This window comes from Aspergillus campestris (genome assembly GCF_002847485.1).
Source record: "Aspergillus campestris IBT 28561 chromosome Unknown P168scaffold_12, whole genome shotgun sequence".
Taxonomy (NCBI): domain Eukaryota; kingdom Fungi; phylum Ascomycota; class Eurotiomycetes; order Eurotiales; family Aspergillaceae; genus Aspergillus; species Aspergillus campestris.
The window spans coordinates 583,518-600,939 of NW_020194347.1; the positions used below are offsets into that span (position 1 = coordinate 583,518).

The 17,422-nt window shown below is 51.5% G+C and overlaps 8 protein-coding genes across 8 annotated transcripts; 4 read left to right on the top strand and 4 right to left on the bottom strand.

The window, feature by feature from the left end:
• Positions 1-1,273: 1,273 nt before the first annotated feature.
• Positions 1,274-2,074, bottom strand: P168DRAFT_307052 (uncharacterized protein; the record flags this gene model as incomplete). The annotated part of the gene is made up of 1 exon (XM_024839076.1): positions 1,274-2,074. One exon carries the CDS (start codon positions 2,072-2,074, stop codon positions 1,274-1,276), a length of 801 nt encoding a protein of 266 aa, XP_024689789.1.
• Positions 2,075-5,062: 2,988 nt separating this feature from the next.
• P168DRAFT_299490 (YoaK family protein) lies at positions 5,063-5,977 on the top strand (the record flags this gene model as incomplete). The annotated part of the gene is made up of 3 exons (XM_024838349.1): positions 5,063-5,303; positions 5,436-5,635; positions 5,675-5,977. 3 exons carry the CDS (start codon positions 5,063-5,065, stop codon positions 5,975-5,977), a joined length of 744 nt encoding a protein of 247 aa, XP_024689790.1.
• A 167-nt stretch (positions 5,978-6,144) lies between these two features.
• Positions 6,145-7,201, bottom strand: P168DRAFT_307054 (ankyrin repeat domain-containing protein; the record flags this gene model as incomplete). The annotated part of the gene is made up of 1 exon (XM_024839077.1): positions 6,145-7,201. The coding sequence occupies exon 1, from the start codon at positions 6,994-6,996 to the stop codon at positions 6,145-6,147; it is 852 nt and encodes a 283-aa protein (XP_024689791.1). The 5' UTR covers positions 6,997-7,201.
• A 539-nt stretch (positions 7,202-7,740) lies between these two features.
• On the top strand, positions 7,741-8,640 carry P168DRAFT_242730 (MBL fold metallo-hydrolase; the record flags this gene model as incomplete). The annotated part of the gene is made up of 1 exon (XM_024833819.1): positions 7,741-8,640. One exon carries the CDS (start codon positions 7,741-7,743, stop codon positions 8,638-8,640), a length of 900 nt encoding a protein of 299 aa, XP_024689792.1.
• A 487-nt stretch (positions 8,641-9,127) lies between these two features.
• Positions 9,128-11,125, top strand: P168DRAFT_321615 (Zn(II)2Cys6 transcription factor; the record flags this gene model as incomplete). Its single annotated transcript, XM_024840491.1, has 5 exons — positions 9,128-9,370; positions 9,425-10,126; positions 10,213-10,463; positions 10,514-10,637; positions 10,808-11,125. 5 exons carry the CDS (start codon positions 9,128-9,130, stop codon positions 11,123-11,125), a joined length of 1,638 nt encoding a protein of 545 aa, XP_024689793.1.
• A 714-nt stretch (positions 11,126-11,839) lies between these two features.
• Positions 11,840-13,218, bottom strand: gprC (the record flags this gene model as incomplete). The annotated part of the gene is made up of 2 exons (XM_024833823.1): positions 11,840-12,574; positions 12,628-13,218. The coding sequence occupies 2 exons, from the start codon at positions 13,216-13,218 to the stop codon at positions 11,840-11,842; spliced, it is 1,326 nt and encodes a 441-aa protein (XP_024689794.1).
• A 93-nt stretch (positions 13,219-13,311) lies between these two features.
• P168DRAFT_59867 (uncharacterized protein) lies at positions 13,312-13,941 on the bottom strand. Its single transcript, XM_024842042.1, has 2 exons — positions 13,772-13,941; positions 13,312-13,676 (listed from the first exon to the last, which is right to left on the bottom strand). The coding sequence occupies exons 1-2, from the start codon at positions 13,815-13,817 to the stop codon at positions 13,405-13,407; spliced, it is 318 nt and encodes a 105-aa protein (XP_024689795.1). The 5' UTR covers positions 13,818-13,941; the 3' UTR covers positions 13,312-13,404.
• A 124-nt stretch (positions 13,942-14,065) lies between these two features.
• Positions 14,066-14,599, top strand: P168DRAFT_321617 (uncharacterized protein; the record flags this gene model as incomplete). Its single annotated transcript, XM_024840492.1, has 1 exon — positions 14,066-14,599. The coding sequence occupies one exon, from the start codon at positions 14,066-14,068 to the stop codon at positions 14,597-14,599; it is 534 nt and encodes a 177-aa protein (XP_024689796.1).
• Between the last annotated feature and the right edge of the window lie 2,823 nt (positions 14,600-17,422).

Sequence of the window (17,422 nt, forward strand, 5' to 3'; positions counted from 1 at the left end):
GCCTCCTCGTAGCTGATATTCTTGTATGCGACGTCCACATTCTTGAGATCTAATGCACCGACCAGAGCCCAGTAATTATCAAGATTGGTTGCCGTCGTACGACGACTGGATCTTCCGGCGAGGATGAAGAGTGCTACACCGCTGGTATAGGCAACAATACCGGACTTGATAAGTTTCGCTAGATGTTCTTTCATCTTCAACACCAACCTGGGTGATTGTTGAAGAATATCTATCAAAGTGTTGATAGCGGGATTCTCGTTGATGTGCAGCAACGCGTCTGCGATGTTGCCTGCGAGCAATGTAGCTCTGCGGGTTATGTCCTGCACGGTAGCACGCATATTGAGATGGAACCTCTCATCGACGAGCTCTCCTCCCTTGTAGTCTATAAGCGGGGTCTCTTTTAGGAGGACATCTTCCTGGAGAGTCCAGATAGATGTAAGCCACGGCTTGGAGCTCTGGCTGTTCTTAACCAGATTGAGAACGGTATCGCAAAATCTTTCAACTTCATGGGCCTTTAGAGGCCCGTTCTCCAACAACAACAGAGATTCGATGTGCAAGGAGCCATACCACGCGGTGCCGTGGAGCCAAAAAAATGCTCTTCTTTGCTTGATGGTAATTATTCCTAGTATATCATGTCTTCTGTCAGCTGAGAATTGGACCACACAAGGGAAAATACCCACATTTGCTTGCCTATCTCCTCTCGTGCTGCTTGCGCGTAGTCAAAACTTTTTGGGTTCTGGGGAACGCACATCCAATCCCACCAGACATATTTGAGGTGCATTGTCTTGACTGCGGCGATCGTACGCTCAAAGGTAATTTTGAGGCTTCCCGGAAATATGTACTATGATCGTCAGAGTTGTTGCATCAGTGCGGGCTGTGGACCAGATTGTTGACGCTACTTACGCGAAATGGGTGTCAATGGGTATGTTGAGGCTTGCCCATCTGCCGCTACTCTTGAAAATGTATGTTAACGCTGGTAAACACTTATAAAAGGTCGGCGCTCTTGCTCGTCAATGAGGTGAGCAGTCCCTCAAAAAAGCGAAATATACAGTGTTTTAGTTCAATCCCAGTTCTACAACGAAAGGATATGTGAAATATTAAGGAAGGGTCAGAGGCGTCCTGCACTATTATAGGAAAAGTAAGGTATCTCCTCCCTTTTCCGCGCCGCTCAACGTAGTTTAATCTACACTCGGCAAATTATATCCTCTCATTTAAAACCCCTCGCCACATATTCCAGATCATGAACCACCCTTGAATTCAATAACTTCCCATATCAGTATCGCTCCATAATGAGCCGCGTCTTTAGCACGTCTTCCGGTAGAAACCAACCCTTCTTTTGCAGAAAGTCGGCTAAGTGGCCCAGCTCGAGTGAGGCTGTCGTGTGGCTCTTCGTCTTGAAAGACGCCTCGACGAAGTACTCAATTCCTGTTTCCCCGAGGTTGAGGAGGGGCCAGACCTCAACATATAGCTTCATGTTCTTCCACTTGCCAGTAAAGCGCCTCGCAAGGACCGGGCCAAAAACTCGTGATACCGATAACGCGCTGGTGCCCCATTCTCTGTGCTTCCAGTTGTCGAACTTATCTGGCGCTTCATCGATCAACATCTGACGCGACTCACTCGTCCCTGGCAAACCCATCCCATCATTCTCAGATTTCGATCCGGTTTTTTTGCGGCTTATGGAGAGTGTCTGGTTCCGGTAACCCCATTCAACCTGCGCCTCGTACTTCGCGTCACCAGCGTTGAAACCATCCCCATTAGCCGCAGTAAGCGCAGCGTCGATGTCACCGCCCGTGATGGCATACCGCTTCTTATATGTCAGCTCGAAATCGTCCTCGTTCTCCGTCTTGCGGATGCGTGGGCTCCAGCCGGCGGCATAGATCTCCTTGCAGTTCCTATCAAGGAACTGGACATTTAACTTAGTGTCGGCCGCGAGCATATCGAAGGTCAATAGCACATTTTCTGCTAGTCTGTGGTCGGGGCCAAGAACCTCGGCTGGGTTGAGCCGAAGTCTAACCTCGTATTCGGGCTCCATATTTGGCTCTGTGTCCTTGAGGGAGATAAGGTTGGCGGCCATGGACAAACAGCTAATGCGGAGAGAGGTATAGAGTAGATTGAAGTTTGGGCAGGGCTAGGATAAAGGGACGAGGGTAATAGAGCAGCAGTAATGGCAAGGAAGATCAAGTTGGCACGTTAATAATTACTCGTGAACAGGCCGCCAGAAGCACTGTTGCCAAATATAGTTAGGGGTAGATATCGGTCAATTTTGAATCTTAATCGTCAGCAATCAGCACATCACATGTCTGATGTCAAATATAAATGTGTTAGCTATAGACCGACAACAGACTCATTCCCAAAAGCGACTTCTAGATACGTAAATTTTCGAACCGCATCATTCATGATGGAATGAAGGTGTAAGCCAGTTTGAGTTTGGCATCGATCCAGTGATATCCCAGATCCTTCAACACGGAGCCAAGAATCTCTTGAATGCTGCGCTCATTACCCTGACTCTACGCAATTGCCATAGACTGGCTACATGTACGATAGCAAAAGGGTTGTGTGGATATCCTACCCGTATCAAAACGGGCGTGTTAGTTGACGTGAAATCTTGCTTGGTCATCCGCCACACGAGAGTCAAAGAAACTTTAAACCTTTCCTTAACCTCGCGTCTACAAACTCTAAAATTGAGGTTCCTCGCGAAACAACTAAAGTTAGTACAAGGTTGCAGGTTCGGATGATCGACGTTCGTCATGTGGCGTACCTGGTCATCCGTTTTGGGCACTCGTTTTTTTTTTTTTTTTTTCTTTTTTTTTTCAGATAATACGAGGGGGGACAGGCTGATTACACTGGTTCTTTGTTATAAAATGTTCATATTTCAGCCAGCCTAATTGAATTCGTAATCCTAAGGGCGTTGGATTGGCTGCTGTTCGAGGGTTCGTTACTATAATGTTCCGAAAGGTATCGTTATTGTCCATGGCTTGTCTATATCGAACTATTACAACCCGTGTAGCTGAATTGGCTCTGCTAAGGGAGCATAATACAACCACGCCAACAATATTCTATTCATCTTTGGTGGAAGCGTGTTCCGCTGCGTATCGTATGTCGCTCTATTTACGGGTTGAACTCACGGTGCGATAGTACACTATTGGGTGGCTATTCCAAGCCGGTTTACTTTGAACCATAAAAATCGGTTTTTGGAACACCAAAACCAGTTACCGCGGTTAGCAGTGAGGTCAAATTATACGCGTTAGCTTTTGGCAATATAGGAAGTCTAGAGGGATCGATCCGACGTTGTTTTAAATTCTACGCGTTCACTCTTTGGCAATATAGGAAGTCTAGAGGGATCGATCCGTCGTTTTTTCAAATTCTACGCGTTTATTCTTTGGCAATATAGGAAGTCTAGAGGGATCGATCTGACGTCGTTTTCAATTCTACGCGTTAGCTTTTGGCAATATAGGAAGTCTAGAGGGATCGATCCGACGTCGTCTTAAATTTTACGCGTTAATTTTTGGCAATATAGGAAGTCTAGAGGGATCGATCTGACGTCGTCTTAAATCACTACAAGGTAATATTCCACTAGCATTTTCCTTGAAGTTGAGATCAATGATGTAAACTATCAGTAGTTACTGTACTTACTAGTGATGTCAAATACATTCATCAAAATCCCATCTTGCCTATAAAATCTACTTCATCTCAGGCGGATCGCTTGGATTTAGACACTTTCTTTGGCTTAACATCAACTGATTACTATAGGTTCCAAGTAAGTCCCTTTTTCCATCTATATACTGTATTGAAGTGATTCTAACGAGGAAATAGCCGATCACCGGTACTATCGTCAGCCTCACAACCTCACAGCTCCGCTATTTCATCAAGATGTAGATACATCCGATTCACCAGATCCATTAACTGAGCTAACTCATCACAGAAATATGTCTAACACTGTCATTCCCATTGCGGATACTTTCCACTACTACCACAAAGGATCGGATTCAAGGCCAGCTTGGGCCTACAACAATGCTCGACAGCAGATCGCGGGTAAATGGGCTGGCTTTATGAAAGCTATGCCGGATACAGCAAACGTTAAAGTTCAGGATGTTGTATTCGAAAATCTAGGAGGGTCCATCTCACGTTTGGGGGTTTTCCCTAAGAATGTGAAAATTTCAGGTGCAGGAAGTAAGACCAAGAAGTCCTGGGACGGAAAAAGGACTTGGGAGACGTGGTTTGATGTTGAGTATGAGCTCCAACTTATTTTTGTGTCTTTAGCGGATGCGGGGAAGGTTGGGGGTGGCCTGTCAATTGATGAGATCAATAAGGGTATAAGTGCTGCAGGTGTAACTTAAAAGTTATTTCCGAAACATCGGCGTTTGTCTGTTCTGCTGTTATTCAAAATTGCACATTGATTAAATGCGATGATCTTGACTTTCAGTAGTTATATTGTCTGACTGCTTTATGTATAAGAAGCTATGACCTTGGTCTCTGGATCTCCCGCTAATCCCAGTCGATCAGGGGTCGGTCGATCTTGTCTTCCCTTACAAAAAAACACAGCATGCTAGCACTGGTGCATCCTTTTCAACTGCGGTCTAGCACTCCCACTAAACGGCTGCGGCTGATAACCCGCAGGGGCGAGCGGCAATCCGGATGGGAGTTTGCTAAGAGGTAACAAGCATGGAAGGATGGAATTAGGTTTTTATCACTCGTCTATTGTGTGCGTCAGATGCTTGGCACTATTGGGATTGATGAGGATTGACCGGAATGTTCTGACGCGGCCCGGTAGATCTTCCTGGGTCCAAAGCCTCATCATGGAGATCCCTCGTTCGCCCGTTTCAAACCCGTGAAACATGGTCGTAGATCCAAGGTAGCACGCGTCAATAATGCATGGGAAGTTCTGAAAGAGATACCCGCCAAGAAGGTCACTAAAGACGGTTGAGTTCTAAGGCATGTCAATGGGTGCAGGAAGGGGTTGAGGTTGAAAGCCAACATTGCCACTCCCCACTCCTAGACCATGATATAAACCTTGAGTTTGCCCGACAAGAAGGGTATTATCATTGCAGTGACCACTCTTACAATGACGAGCTTCGAAAACCCTTCAAGTTCAACCGTCGTCCAGGAAGTTCCTTCCTACTCGCACATACCGTCTTGCAAAGGCTCTGAGAAGCGCTCTTTCAGAGCCAGGCTGAAACAGTTCTGGCTGGGGGAGATCGATGTCCGATGGACGGATCTAATTCTGCTGGCCGGCACCTTCGTCAGTGGTCTCATTGACGGGCTTGCATTCAACGCCTGGGGAAATTATGTCAACATGTACACCGGTATGTCACACATCATGAACCCATACGGACCTCCCGGTTCAACCACTAACCAAAAACAAGGCAACACCGTCTTCATTACCCTCGCCATCTCAGGAAAACCAGACTACTCCCACAAGCTCTGAATCAGGGCAGCTATTGCCATCGTCAGCTTCCTCATCGGCAACTTCTTCTTCATCCACTACGGTCGACTCCTCGGCCCCCGTCGCCGCATAGCCGTCGTCAGCTCCTTCGCCGTACAGACCTTATTCCTGCTCGTCACCGCTCTTCTCATCAAGGAACGCATCATCAACCCGCAGCCGGACCGCTTCGAACCCATCAGCTGGATCCAGCTCGTGGCCATCGCGCTCATCTCCTTCTAGGGCACCGGCCAGTTGGTGGCGTCGCGCGTTCTGGCTATCCCTGAGACACCGACTGTCGTGCTGACGGCGCTGGTTGCCGACCTGCTCATGGACCCGTTGCTGTATCAACGTCCTTGGAGCTCTAACAGCAAGCGGAATCGGAGGGTCGGTGCCATTTTGACCCATTTCGCGAGCACCACAGCTGGGGGTGGGATGGTCAAGCACACTGGCCTGGCTGGGGGTTGTGGCTTTGTGTGGCGCTCAAGGGGGGGTATCACTTTGACGTTTGCCGGGTGGAATGAGAAACCCCCTGTGCCTTCGAAGAACGTGGTGTAGTGTATCCTTCGTCTAAGGAAAGCAGGAAGACACAAATGAAGGATGAACGAAAGGAATCAAGTTGAAACCAAAGTGATATCCCACCAGCTTCAGTAGCTAGACAATCCAAATCAACCATTCAGTACGTTACCTTTTACTTAAGAATATCGACCGGATATACGCCAATCCTACCAGAGACACTCTAAGTTCCATAACCCCCCCACCGACGCCAGAATACGCACCACCCCCCAGTGCCCATTCCGCGCAGCCCACTCTCCCGCATTCTTAGTAGCTACCACCCCCCTCTCAAGCAACATACGCACGACACCCTCCTTACCAGCCTGGGCAGCGAGCACAAGCGCAGCTCCCTCCTGCTGCCTTGACACCTCCACATCGTCGCTTTGGCGCGCGAGAATTTCGTCAAGCAATCTGTTCGCGATGTCGACATACCCACACGCCACTGCGAGCCCCAACTCCGTCAGAGTCATCCTGTATGGCGCATTGCCTGTATGGAGCGTCAGACGACATCCATGCGAGAGAAGCACGTCTACTGCGGATAGGTGATTCCCGATAACGGCTAGCTCGAGCGGAGTGCGGCCGCTGCGGTCTGGGTAATTAGGGTCGACGCCGTGGTGGAGGAGGACGGTGATTATGGCAGCGTGGCCGTGCTGGGATGCGAGGGTGATTGGGTGCGTGGTCTGCGGCGCGGTAGTGAGCTGGATGGGGGTCGGGTGGCCGAGGAGGGTGGTGGTGGTTGTCGTGGCGCTGTTGTAGCCGGAGCTGAGGGGGACGGAGACGCCGTGGGCGAGGAGTTTGGTGAGTGTTTCTGGACGGTCGTGCGTGGTAGCCCAGATAATGACGGGGTTCAGCTTGATGGAGGGGCTGTTGTTGTGCTGCTGGATGTGCTGTCGGTAGAGGTAGGGGTTGATGGTCGTGTATAGGCGATGATTGAGCTGTGAGAAGGCGTTAATGGCGGCTGTTGAGAGGCCATGGGCAATGTGGAGGTGAAGTTCCGCGGGGAGACTGAGAAGGCAAGTCATGGTTGTTTTTCACATTCCTTGTCGGTTCGTTCGATCAAATGAGATTATATCAAGCTATGCCTAGGGGGTTGGTTCTGGGGGTTGGAGTGAGACGTCGATATGACCCCTCGCTTCACGGTCCAACCCTTGCATATTCAGGCCACAATCGTAGCCCTAATTGGCTTGCTTTGCATGGTGATTGATTGGTATGCGCACTTGGGCGCGTAAGTTGAGATGTAATCATCAACGGTACGGTCAGCTATATATGGTACCCGCAGCTCTCTGCATGATTTGATAGTGAGGGGTCTCTCATTGTTGAAGATCGTGCAGAACACGACCGTGATCTTCGCTGTTGAGCAGTAAGTAACCCTAAACTATATCACCAACTATACCATTCCGCAACAACCAAGATTAAGCATCTCAACCATGACGATACCCACCGGAGGATGAATCTAGAACAATATGGTGAATTTTTAAGTGGGCCGCCACACCGGGGACCTCGGGATCGACGTGGGTCTGCCAACCATGGTTTCCTCCCACGGACATCAGACTGACAAGGTTGACACTTACACTCCCTGACTGGCGCGCCAGGAAGCTATCCCAGCGGATCCCCCGCAATGCCACTCCCCGACAAGCCCTAATTTGATATCCCTTCTTTCAATCGCCGACGGCCATCGGCGATAGCATCGCCAAATAAACTATAAGTGAACGATGAATTCACCAGGAAAAAGTTAAAACCAAATCATTCCTAAGCATCTATCGACCATGGAACCCATCGTCCACACCGTCTTTGAACCTACCACCGGCACCTGGCAGTACGTCGTGGCCTGTCCATCCACCCGTGCCGCCGCCATCATCGACCCCGTCTTGGACTTCGACTTGGCATCCGCCACCATCACCACCCGCTCCGCTGACTCCCTGCTTGCCCTAGTCAAAGAGCACAACTACACCGTCGCCTACCTCCTCGAGACGCACGCCCATGCGGACCACCTCACGGCCGCCGCTTACCTGCAGGAGAAGCTAGTGGCGTCGGGGCAGCCCCGGGCCCCGATCTGTATTGGCGCGCGCATCCGCACCGTGCAGGAGACAGCCGCCCAGAAATACCACATCCCCGAGTCGGAGCTCGCCCAGGCCTTTGACAGACTGCTCGCCGACGATGACCAACTCCCCCTCGGCAACCTCTCCATCACCCTACTCTACCTCCCCGGCCACACCCCGGACCACATGGGCTACCGCATTCAAGACAACATCTTCACTGGCGACTCCATCTTCAATCCCGACGTTGGCAGCGCCCGCTGCGACTTCCCCGGCGGCGACGCCCGCGCCCTCTTCCACTCCATGAAAACTCTCCTCAGCCTGCCGCCCCACGTCCGTCTGTACACAGGCCACGACTACCCGCCTGCGCCGGCCACAGAGGCAGACGCCAAGCGGGCGCCGCTGGCGTACGTCACTGTCGCCGACCAGAAAGAGCGCAATAAGCACGCCAAGGACGGCAGCGCGGAGGAGGACTTTGTGCAGTGGAGAGCGGACCGCGACAGCGGCTTAAATGAACCCCGGTTGTTGCATCCCGCGCTGCAGGTTAATGTCCGTGGAGGCCGAATGCCGGTCGGGATGGAGATGGCGATGACGCCCGGAGGGGACAAAGTGGGTCTGCGGTGGGGTTGAGAGGTCCCCGATCGGGATTAGGGCTCTGTAGCCCGGTATCCCCCAATTGTTCGGGTAGGTTGAGGCTACGGGATAGGGCTGAGGGCCCCCAACAACTTGTACATATGCTGTACTTCCCATTGATTGGGAAGTTCTTGCCTACTCTATTTTTTTTTTTTTCTTTTCCCTTTCATGCTACTTCATTTGACAGACGGGAGTGTTGTTAACTGTCGATACCGGCCATGCGTCGGGGACGTCGGCTTTGGTGTCATGGTCGCCGAATCGGGGATCTCGGGAACGAAGCCTCCTTCTGTCATTTTTATGATTTTCCACAGGACGTCTCGCCATCGGACATCCGTTTGATATAACCTGCCGATCTGCTGGGGTTTTTTAGTTTGATTATATTTTATTTTCTATTCCTTGTATAGTTGTATTTGTTATGGTTTAATTTAATTTTATTTTTTCTTCTCTTGTCTATCTATACTCTATTCAATTCCTTCGTTACAGCATGTCCCGTCCCTCGTCCCTAGCGTGCGTTCCCTGCCGCCGTCGCCACCTTAAATGCGATGCTCGCATGCCCGTCTGCTCACGCTGTTTATCCTCGAATACTGACTGCGGATATGTGCGGTCCCGGCGTGGCTTGCGGGGAAATAACGCTGCGCAACCAATCGAGCATGGCCTGCCTCTGTTTGGGGGAGACAATAGTCTCACAGACTGGTTGAATGCCACAACCTTACCAACAGACCTCGATGTGCGTAGTTCATCATCTTTAAGATATCAAAAGAAGCAGGATTAACAAACCCAGCCAGGAGCCAATTTTCTGGACTCCCCACACACCCTGATCGACCTCCCCAGTCTCCCGGACGATCCGCTCTGGGCGCCCCAAGCCCTAACCAGCTACGACAACAACAGTAACAACAACCACAATAATGACCGCAATAACGATGGTGATGACTCCGACGATATCGCCTACGACCCCATGATCCAACTCTACTACCAAAACTTCCACCCCTCCCATCCCATCCTTCTCCCCCGAAAGGCCCTCCACACGCCCCTCCGCCGCCACCTCCCCCACTACCTCGTCTCTCTAACCCGCTACATCGGCGCCCACTTCTACCCCCACCCAGCCTTCCAAGAAGCCTACGTCCGCGCCGCAGACGCCGCGCGCGTCGCCCCGGACACGGACGGACCCTTTAAAGTCCAGGCGCTGCTCCTCCTCTCTATCGTCGACCATGCCCATGGCGCGGAGGACCGCGCGCTGCTCTCCCTCCATGAGGCTATCTCTCTCGCGCTTGAGATAGGCATGCACCGTGCGAGCTTCGCGAATGCGCATTCTCGCGATAGTTCACTCCTCGCGGAGAGCTGGCGCCGCACTTACTGGGAGTTGTTTGTCGTTGATGGGCTTATGGCCGCTATGCGCGATCAGGCTCCGTTTAGACTGTACACTCAGCCTGCGGATGCGGGCATACCCTGTCAAGAGATTGTATACAATGGTGTGCAAGATATGGTACGCATTCATTCCCTCCTTGCTCCCTTACATCATCCACCCGCAAAGAATAGTAGAGAAGTTGCAGGATCTAACGAGTCATACAGCAACTCCAACACCTCCCCCCACCAGTCCACGACTTCTACACCTCCTCCTACGCAGCCCGCATCGACGCCGTACGCACCCTCGGCCGCGTGCTCGAAGTCAACCGCTCGCTAGAAATGGACCTCGAAGAGCAAGTCGAGTGCGTCGACGCAGCGCTGTCCTCCCTCCTCATGCATCTCCCCTCGTGCACCTCCTACGACACCAGTCCTGAAGTCGACGAGATGCTTTTCCAAGCTAAAATGATCACCTACCTGTACCTCTCCCCATATTCCATATATTAAATCAACGCTAATAACCCCAAAGAAGCCAAATCTACCTCCACCACCCCCGCTCCACCCTCCGCTTCGCCTCCTTCCAACAAGCCCGCTCAGCATCCTCCTCCTGCACGCGCTTCAAAACACTCACCCCCGCCGAAGCAGGCGGCGCCGTAGGAGGCGCCGGAACAGAAGATCCCACCGCGCTAGACATCCTCCCCGACCCCCCTCAACCTCATCCCCGCTTTTCCCCCCATCAAGCTCCCGCCAACGCACACACCCACACCCCTCCTCAGCACCCTCCTCCTCGAACCCGCACGACATCGACATCCACTCGCGCAAGTTCCTCCGCGCCGCTGACCACCTCTCCAACCTCGCCACGCTCCCCTCGGCCATTACCCGCCGCACGCCGTTCTTCACCTGCGCGCTGGCGATGTGTGTCGTGGTCCACACGGCTGCGTTTCTGGTCGTCGGGTCGGGAAGTGGCGGCGGCGGCGGGGGCCAGGAGGCTGCGACTGCGGCTGTGAGTGCGAAGAGGGATGTGCTGCGCTCGAGGGTCCAGTTGGGGTTTGGGGGGTTGAATGTGCTGGGGAGGGTGTGGCCGCTGGCGAAGACTGTTAGGAGGCAGATGGTGGAGATGGGGAGGGAGGTGGGGTTGTAAATTCCCCTTTCTTCCGATCTCTTTTTTTTTTTTCTATCTCTATGTGTATACGGGGGGTTATATGGATAGAGTCATTTTTATGTATTTGTATGATATTTTTGTAGTGTTGTCGGTGGCGTTGGGTGATTGCGCAATTGTGTGGGGTTTATCTGGTTCGGTCGGTTCGGGATTTATATATAATTATTTGCCGGGCGCGGGTGTTCGGCGTTGCCTTTTTCGGGACATATATTAATTTCGTTTTATGGTTCAGATCCTGCGACTAACTAGTGATTCCTTCGCGAACTATATCCAGGTGGTTATTAATCTCGACTATGGCTGGGGTAGGTATTTGAGATCATGTTAGGTGGGGTCCGTTGACTTGGGTTGTTATCATAGTCTATGACAAGTATTGATTGGGATTAAGTAGTGTATTATGACGATATTGTTCAGCGCCCGATGTGGAATTTAACCCATTTATCCTGTTCATAATTTTGACTGGATTATGGCCCTAATCCCGGCCAGAAGTCCAAAGTATATCGATCTCAATATATACAATCCACAGGATATCCATACCAGGCACTCCAAACCCCATTCACCAGTACCCAAGGGTATCAATAAACCATCATCAAGAAGCGTGCGAGTAGCCGATTGTACACGGTGAAATCAATATGCGAAAGAAGTGGAAAGAAGAAGAGAAGAGAAGAGAAGGAAACGTCGCGCTAGCATGAGTCGCACTCATTTCCGCCATATTCGGAATGGCGGCTCGTGGCCGGCCGCAGCCCCCGGGGAGTCCCGGCTCGATTGGGAAACATGCTCTCCCTCCGACGGGTATGCGGGTTCGCTGGTGATCTCAATGGTCGTGTGCTGGTACACTTTCCCCATCGGAGTCATCTCGATGCTGCTGGGCTGGACGATGCCGTCCGTCGACCCGTCCCGCATTCCCGTATCGTCCAGCTCTTCGCCGCGGACCGTGCGCAGCGCACTGATCTCCGTCCGGTTGTAGCTGGGGTCGGCGGTGAATGTCGCGAAATGGTCCGTTTTGCGGGTCCGTGTGCTGGGGAACTGGTTGTAGCTCCGGTCGTCGCTGGGTTCTGATTCCAGGATGAGGTTTCGCCGGGTTAGCGTGTACAGAAGCACGTCGACCAGGCCTGAGCTGGTGATCAGGGCGCCAGCGATGCAGAAATACACTAGGCTCGGCGTTTTCCCTTGCGCGGTGGCCATGCGCCCTGCGGCTAGGGGTAGAGACAAGACGATATACGCGATCGGATATATGACCATGTATCCGATGACACGACGGAGGCGCTTCAGGCTCTCCGTGTGGCTGTGTCCGAGAATCGCAGACTGTTGGATCCGACGACGCAATTGGAACCACATGACAGCGTATAGGCAGACGGTTCCGAACTCTGCCAGGAAAATCCAAAGATAGTGTGTCCACAGACGAATCGGCTCGTATTCTTCGTTAATCCAGCACTGCAAGCCTGGTTAGTGGTGGGAGCCATTAGGAGTAGGAAGAGAGGTCATACCCAGGCACCCGACGGAATGAATACCGACCGCCCATATAACCCAATTGGAATGATAACTAGAATGGCAACAAATACCCAGGTGCTGACGACACTGATCACGAACATCCGGTGGCTGATCTTACGGCCCATGGTCACGAGGAAGAATGTGTGGATCGCGATAGCGAGTACAAACAACCCGCTGGACGGATCCCCGATCTGAAGCCAGAAGCCCTGGAGAAAGCAGGCTGTCGAGGAGGCCTCGATCTTGTCCGAGACGATCCATTTGAGACAGATGAGGAAGGCAAGTGATTGTTGCAAATCAGCCAGCACCAGGTTATAGATAAGGACGATGTACTGGTTGTAACCGATGTATCGTCGATAGTTACTGCGCCAGAACACCAATCGGTAGGTAATGAAGGAGATTAAGACAAGGGTGGCAATAAACGAAAGGATGGCCATGATGAAGACCGCAATCAAGCCATTGCGGTGGGCGCTGGGTAGAGGGTCGATGTTCCCGGTAGAACCCCCTTTGGTATATGCCAACCGGGGCAAGAGACTGTGACCCTCGTCATGGTGGGGCCCTAGCACACTTGACAGTTGAACGAGACTCATTGCTGAAGAGTCGCTGGTTGATAAAGCCCTGACGATGTTGCAATCATCATGTTCCTAGGGCCGAACAAACAAAACTGCGACCAGATCCAGGACACTGGGCGAGTATAAAGGTTTGGAAAGGAGAGGGGGAAAAAGAGACGCCTCCGGCTGGCTGGTGTTTCCCGCGGAAGTAGACTTTGCAAGTACCTAGAATGGACCCGCCCAGGCCACGACGATGGGCGCTCTCCAACGGTCCACCTCAGGGGGTGCGGCTCGTACTTCGTTTAGTCGCAGTGCAGTCGTCCAGATGGCAAAGGAAAGGAGGAGAACAAGGGGAGGCAAAGCAAGCGAATAAGTGTCGGGGAGGCGAGCCACAATGGTAATCCCATCCCAACTTAAATGAGATCGGGGTTGGACTACCCACATTCGATAGTGGGTGCGGTGGGGGAAGTCCTGAACTGGGCAAAGCTTAGGCCGGGCTAGGTGGGCTAAATCAGCATATCAAGTCTAGCGATCCGACGGGCGGGCTCTGCCACAGCTAGGCTCCAGAGAAACGCCCAATAGACTCACTGACCTTGACAAGGAACCGGGGGAGAATGCAACGTTCTATAGAAAAGCATCAGCCAACACTGGCAGGCTGTGCTCGATATATACGGGGAATCGTCTTGGCCAGCGAGATTGAAACATCGGTAACGAGCTGGAACGTGAAATAAAATGAACAAGGCTCTAAATCCCAAGCAAGTTTAGGCTGTAGCGGTTTTGATCACCGTCCGGTGGGCACACTCACATGTTCGTGTACCGCTAGCGTACGGAGCAGGCTGCTTAGAATTAACAGGCGTCCAGTTTGAGCGGCGGGGTCGCTAAACCGATGTCTACTCTGCTATCGAATGCAGCAGGACACCTAGTGAGTAGATTGGCTCTCGAGATCGACCCCCTAGCGGGTACGAGGGCAAGGAGATCCAAGTATAGTGACGAAGCCTACGAGTCATCGCATCCATCGGACAAGGCTGTCCGCCACGGCCCCTTTTTGAGGCCCCTTCGTGAATGCCGGGCTGAACAGTGGCAAGGGGAGAGAAGAGGCATGAACGTCGCATCAACCCCGCAAGCACCCGAGCCTATCAAGGATCTCCTTAGCGATATGGACGACTGGGATAATCACAAAGGGAATGTGGATCTAGTGAGGATTGAGTTAGGGCGGCCGACGCGCATTGGAGCCAATTTGGCCATTCCAGAATTCGAGTCGCCCCATTGGGAGACCCACCAGGTCGATCAGATGGACCGGCAAAAACACACCGGAGGACCTCCTGGCCCCGTCAAGCACATTCGAGGAATTCCGGACAATATCCGTCCTGCGAATGAAGATCTTCTCTCTTGGGTCGCTCCCGTCTCATTGGATCAATAAGCTTTTCATTTTATAATCTTTTCTTCATTTCTCCTCCTTCGCGGTGCCCGGATAACTGAGGGTGTGAATACAGACCGGGAGCTTTGGACGACAACCAGCCAGTGGATCCAATCTACCCATGCACCCTGTCCATACCACACAGACCTGGCGTACCGACGCCATCATTATCACCCCCTTGTCCCTTGTCATCTCGTATCCCCGATATGTGAGAAAGAGATAGGCCGCGGGGGGAGTCTAGAAGGAAAACACATGGCCGTCCTGTGTGACCACCGTTATTGATCGTGTCATCCACACGAATGGAATCGATTATCGTTATGGTTCAATAGTATCTCGTCCAACATATCTCTATCTGAGACAGTACACTTGCACTGATCCAAGGGCGCAGGTGGGGCCGTCGGTGGAGAGGACAGTGATTCATTTAGTTTAGGAGCGTGCCCATTGGACTGCGCAACCCACGTCACTTTCCTTCCCTTGTAGGACTTGGAGTCCAGGGCAACGTGAGGTCCAAACGCACAGGTAGGTGGCCTGAGACAATGCTCCATCGCTTCCACCCAGTGTGATGGGGCTGACAGGATTATGGAGTGAGATAGGAACAAGGGAGGACGCGGAGGAAGCGAGAGAAGTTGGTATGGTAGTAATTGACTTACCCATAAATACGGCTAGTCCCGTTTCGGACCGCATCCCTGTCGCACTTATATAGATGGACACACGATCTACAAAGTACGAGGTAGTATTCCGTGGGAGTCTCTACGAGGAGAGTTTTAGTTGAGTTTTAGTTATTGGGTGCTCCGTCGGTTTTAAGCCGATCGCTGTTTCAAGGGGAGAAGTTTTTACGATTATTCATCAGGAACCGAGTCCCAAGATAAACACGATGACACTACTTCAGATAAATTACGCCTGGTATTATTACCGCCATTCCTCCCTCACTCAATTGTCTCTCCTCAGCTTTCGCTTGTCGTGATAACCACCTTAATACTCCCTCTTATGCCTTTCAGCTACTACTCCGTAGTTAGTTAACATCTTCGTGTCTGCAATCCTCTTCCCCAATTCAGGCACTGGTTACGGCCCGTCTCTTGCCCTGAGTGGGGCTTCACATGTACATTCCTATTCCGGTCTATTCGTGCATAAATACGGGTACTAAAAATGGCCATTGTAGTCTGGTACCCATACAAAGTGGGTTTACCTTTTTGCTTGACTTCGACCATCCATCCACTAAAGAAGCGAACCAGCCAATCTTGTGCGCGAGAAGAATGTCTCCATATCTCGCCCAGTACCCACATTCTTTGCCCGCGCCTCTTCCAAGCACGCGATATGATGCGGTGCGAGATAAGGAGCTGCGTTTGAGAGCCTCCCCCGTCAGGACACATAGTCGTCGGGTTTCTTGCCCTAGAGAGGATCTACCGACAGAGTTTCATATACAGTGAATCCTCCATGTGGACGATGTACCGTTATGGGGATTTAGCTCTGCACGTCTATCACCTGCAGCATTCCCCTCCAATTGCTGGAGTCCGTATCCCTGGGGTCCCGGGTGGCGTCTTTCTTTGTTGAAAAGTGACTTCAAGCCGTCAGGTCAAGTTCTACTTTTGGAAACTACCCCCCGTAGAGACTGACGCCGTCGATGTATACGAACTGACTACCGGTGTTATCTTTGTCAGGGTGGCTCCTGCAACCGTCGATCATGGCTATATACCATCCTTCTATTGACCATCGTGTTCACTCATCCCAGCGATTCACGTGTAACTGCCCCCACTCGCTCGCTCGTGTGGACTTGATGTTTAGTTGCAAATATGATCAGGTTGGCTGGAATGTAGACCTGGTCGTGTTGTCTTTCCAACGGGCGAGGAGGGACGTCACTCCGCAGCTGACATATCCCTCTATTTGCAGAGTACTCCGTATAATCCACAAATTCCGTATGCCAACTAAATGATTCTGAAATGGCTTGTTTTTCCTCTCGTTTTATTTGACCTTACTGAGAACTCAAAAAACCTCAGCCAGATCAAACTTTCCCCAGAATTGAGGCAATTTAATCGGCTTCCCCGATCACCGGAACTACAGGTCGTGTTGCCGTTTTGAGCCACCAACTCTATTTATCCAATAGTTCCAGGAACTGAACTTTATCCCGTCGTGTTTACCCGGGCACCAATCTCATGCTTCCTTTCTTGACGCACAGGGCTCCTCTCTTCCTTCGCCTATGGCCGTGATGTCAATTTACCAGGGAGGTCACCGACTACCAATTCCAACCTCCAATGCGAAGTGATGCGTCGGCATATATTACCTTGATGCGGGGAGAATAGGGCTGCAAAGGCCGAATATCCGCAACCAGATCTTAGCCCCGGACTATCTCAGGATGCCGTGGCTATCCAGCCGATCAGAACGGGTATACCGAGTTATGATTATTCCGCCAATCAGGGTTATCAATCAAGGGATAGTTTCTCTTCGATAGCTTGGCAAATCTGGTTAGGAATGTGGGGAGCACCTTGTTCTCCTTGTTCTTTCTCTACCTCTAATGTGCCTAGAGTTATAGAGCGATGATGGTTGTTTTCCAAAAAGCTAGTTTACGGATGTGAATTGGCTCAATAGCACCAACAAAAACTTTGTATTACGGGTACTTTCTAGCAAAGATATGTCCTGACCACATCACGGCCACCCTCAAAGGACTGTGAAGATTGCCATCAACACACGGAGCAGTCTTCCAGCACCACCAGCCTTAATGAAACCACCGATAGAATAAATCAGACCTCGATAGTTTTCAGCTACTCGATACTTGGCTTTCTCGCTATAACTGCTGCTTATCCCAGACCCCCGTGGTCAAGAACTGGAGTT

Excerpts from the sequence above, each read along its gene's own strand:
- P168DRAFT_59867 (XM_024842042.1), bottom strand. The coding sequence starts at position 13,817 with ATGCTTTTCTATAGAACGTTGCATTCTCCCCCGGTTCCTTGTCAAG. Across the intron at positions 13,677-13,771 it reads TCCCCCGGTTCCTTGTCAAG|CCCGGCCTAAGCTTTGCCCA; the intron begins GTCAGTGAGTCT and ends TAGCCCACCTAG.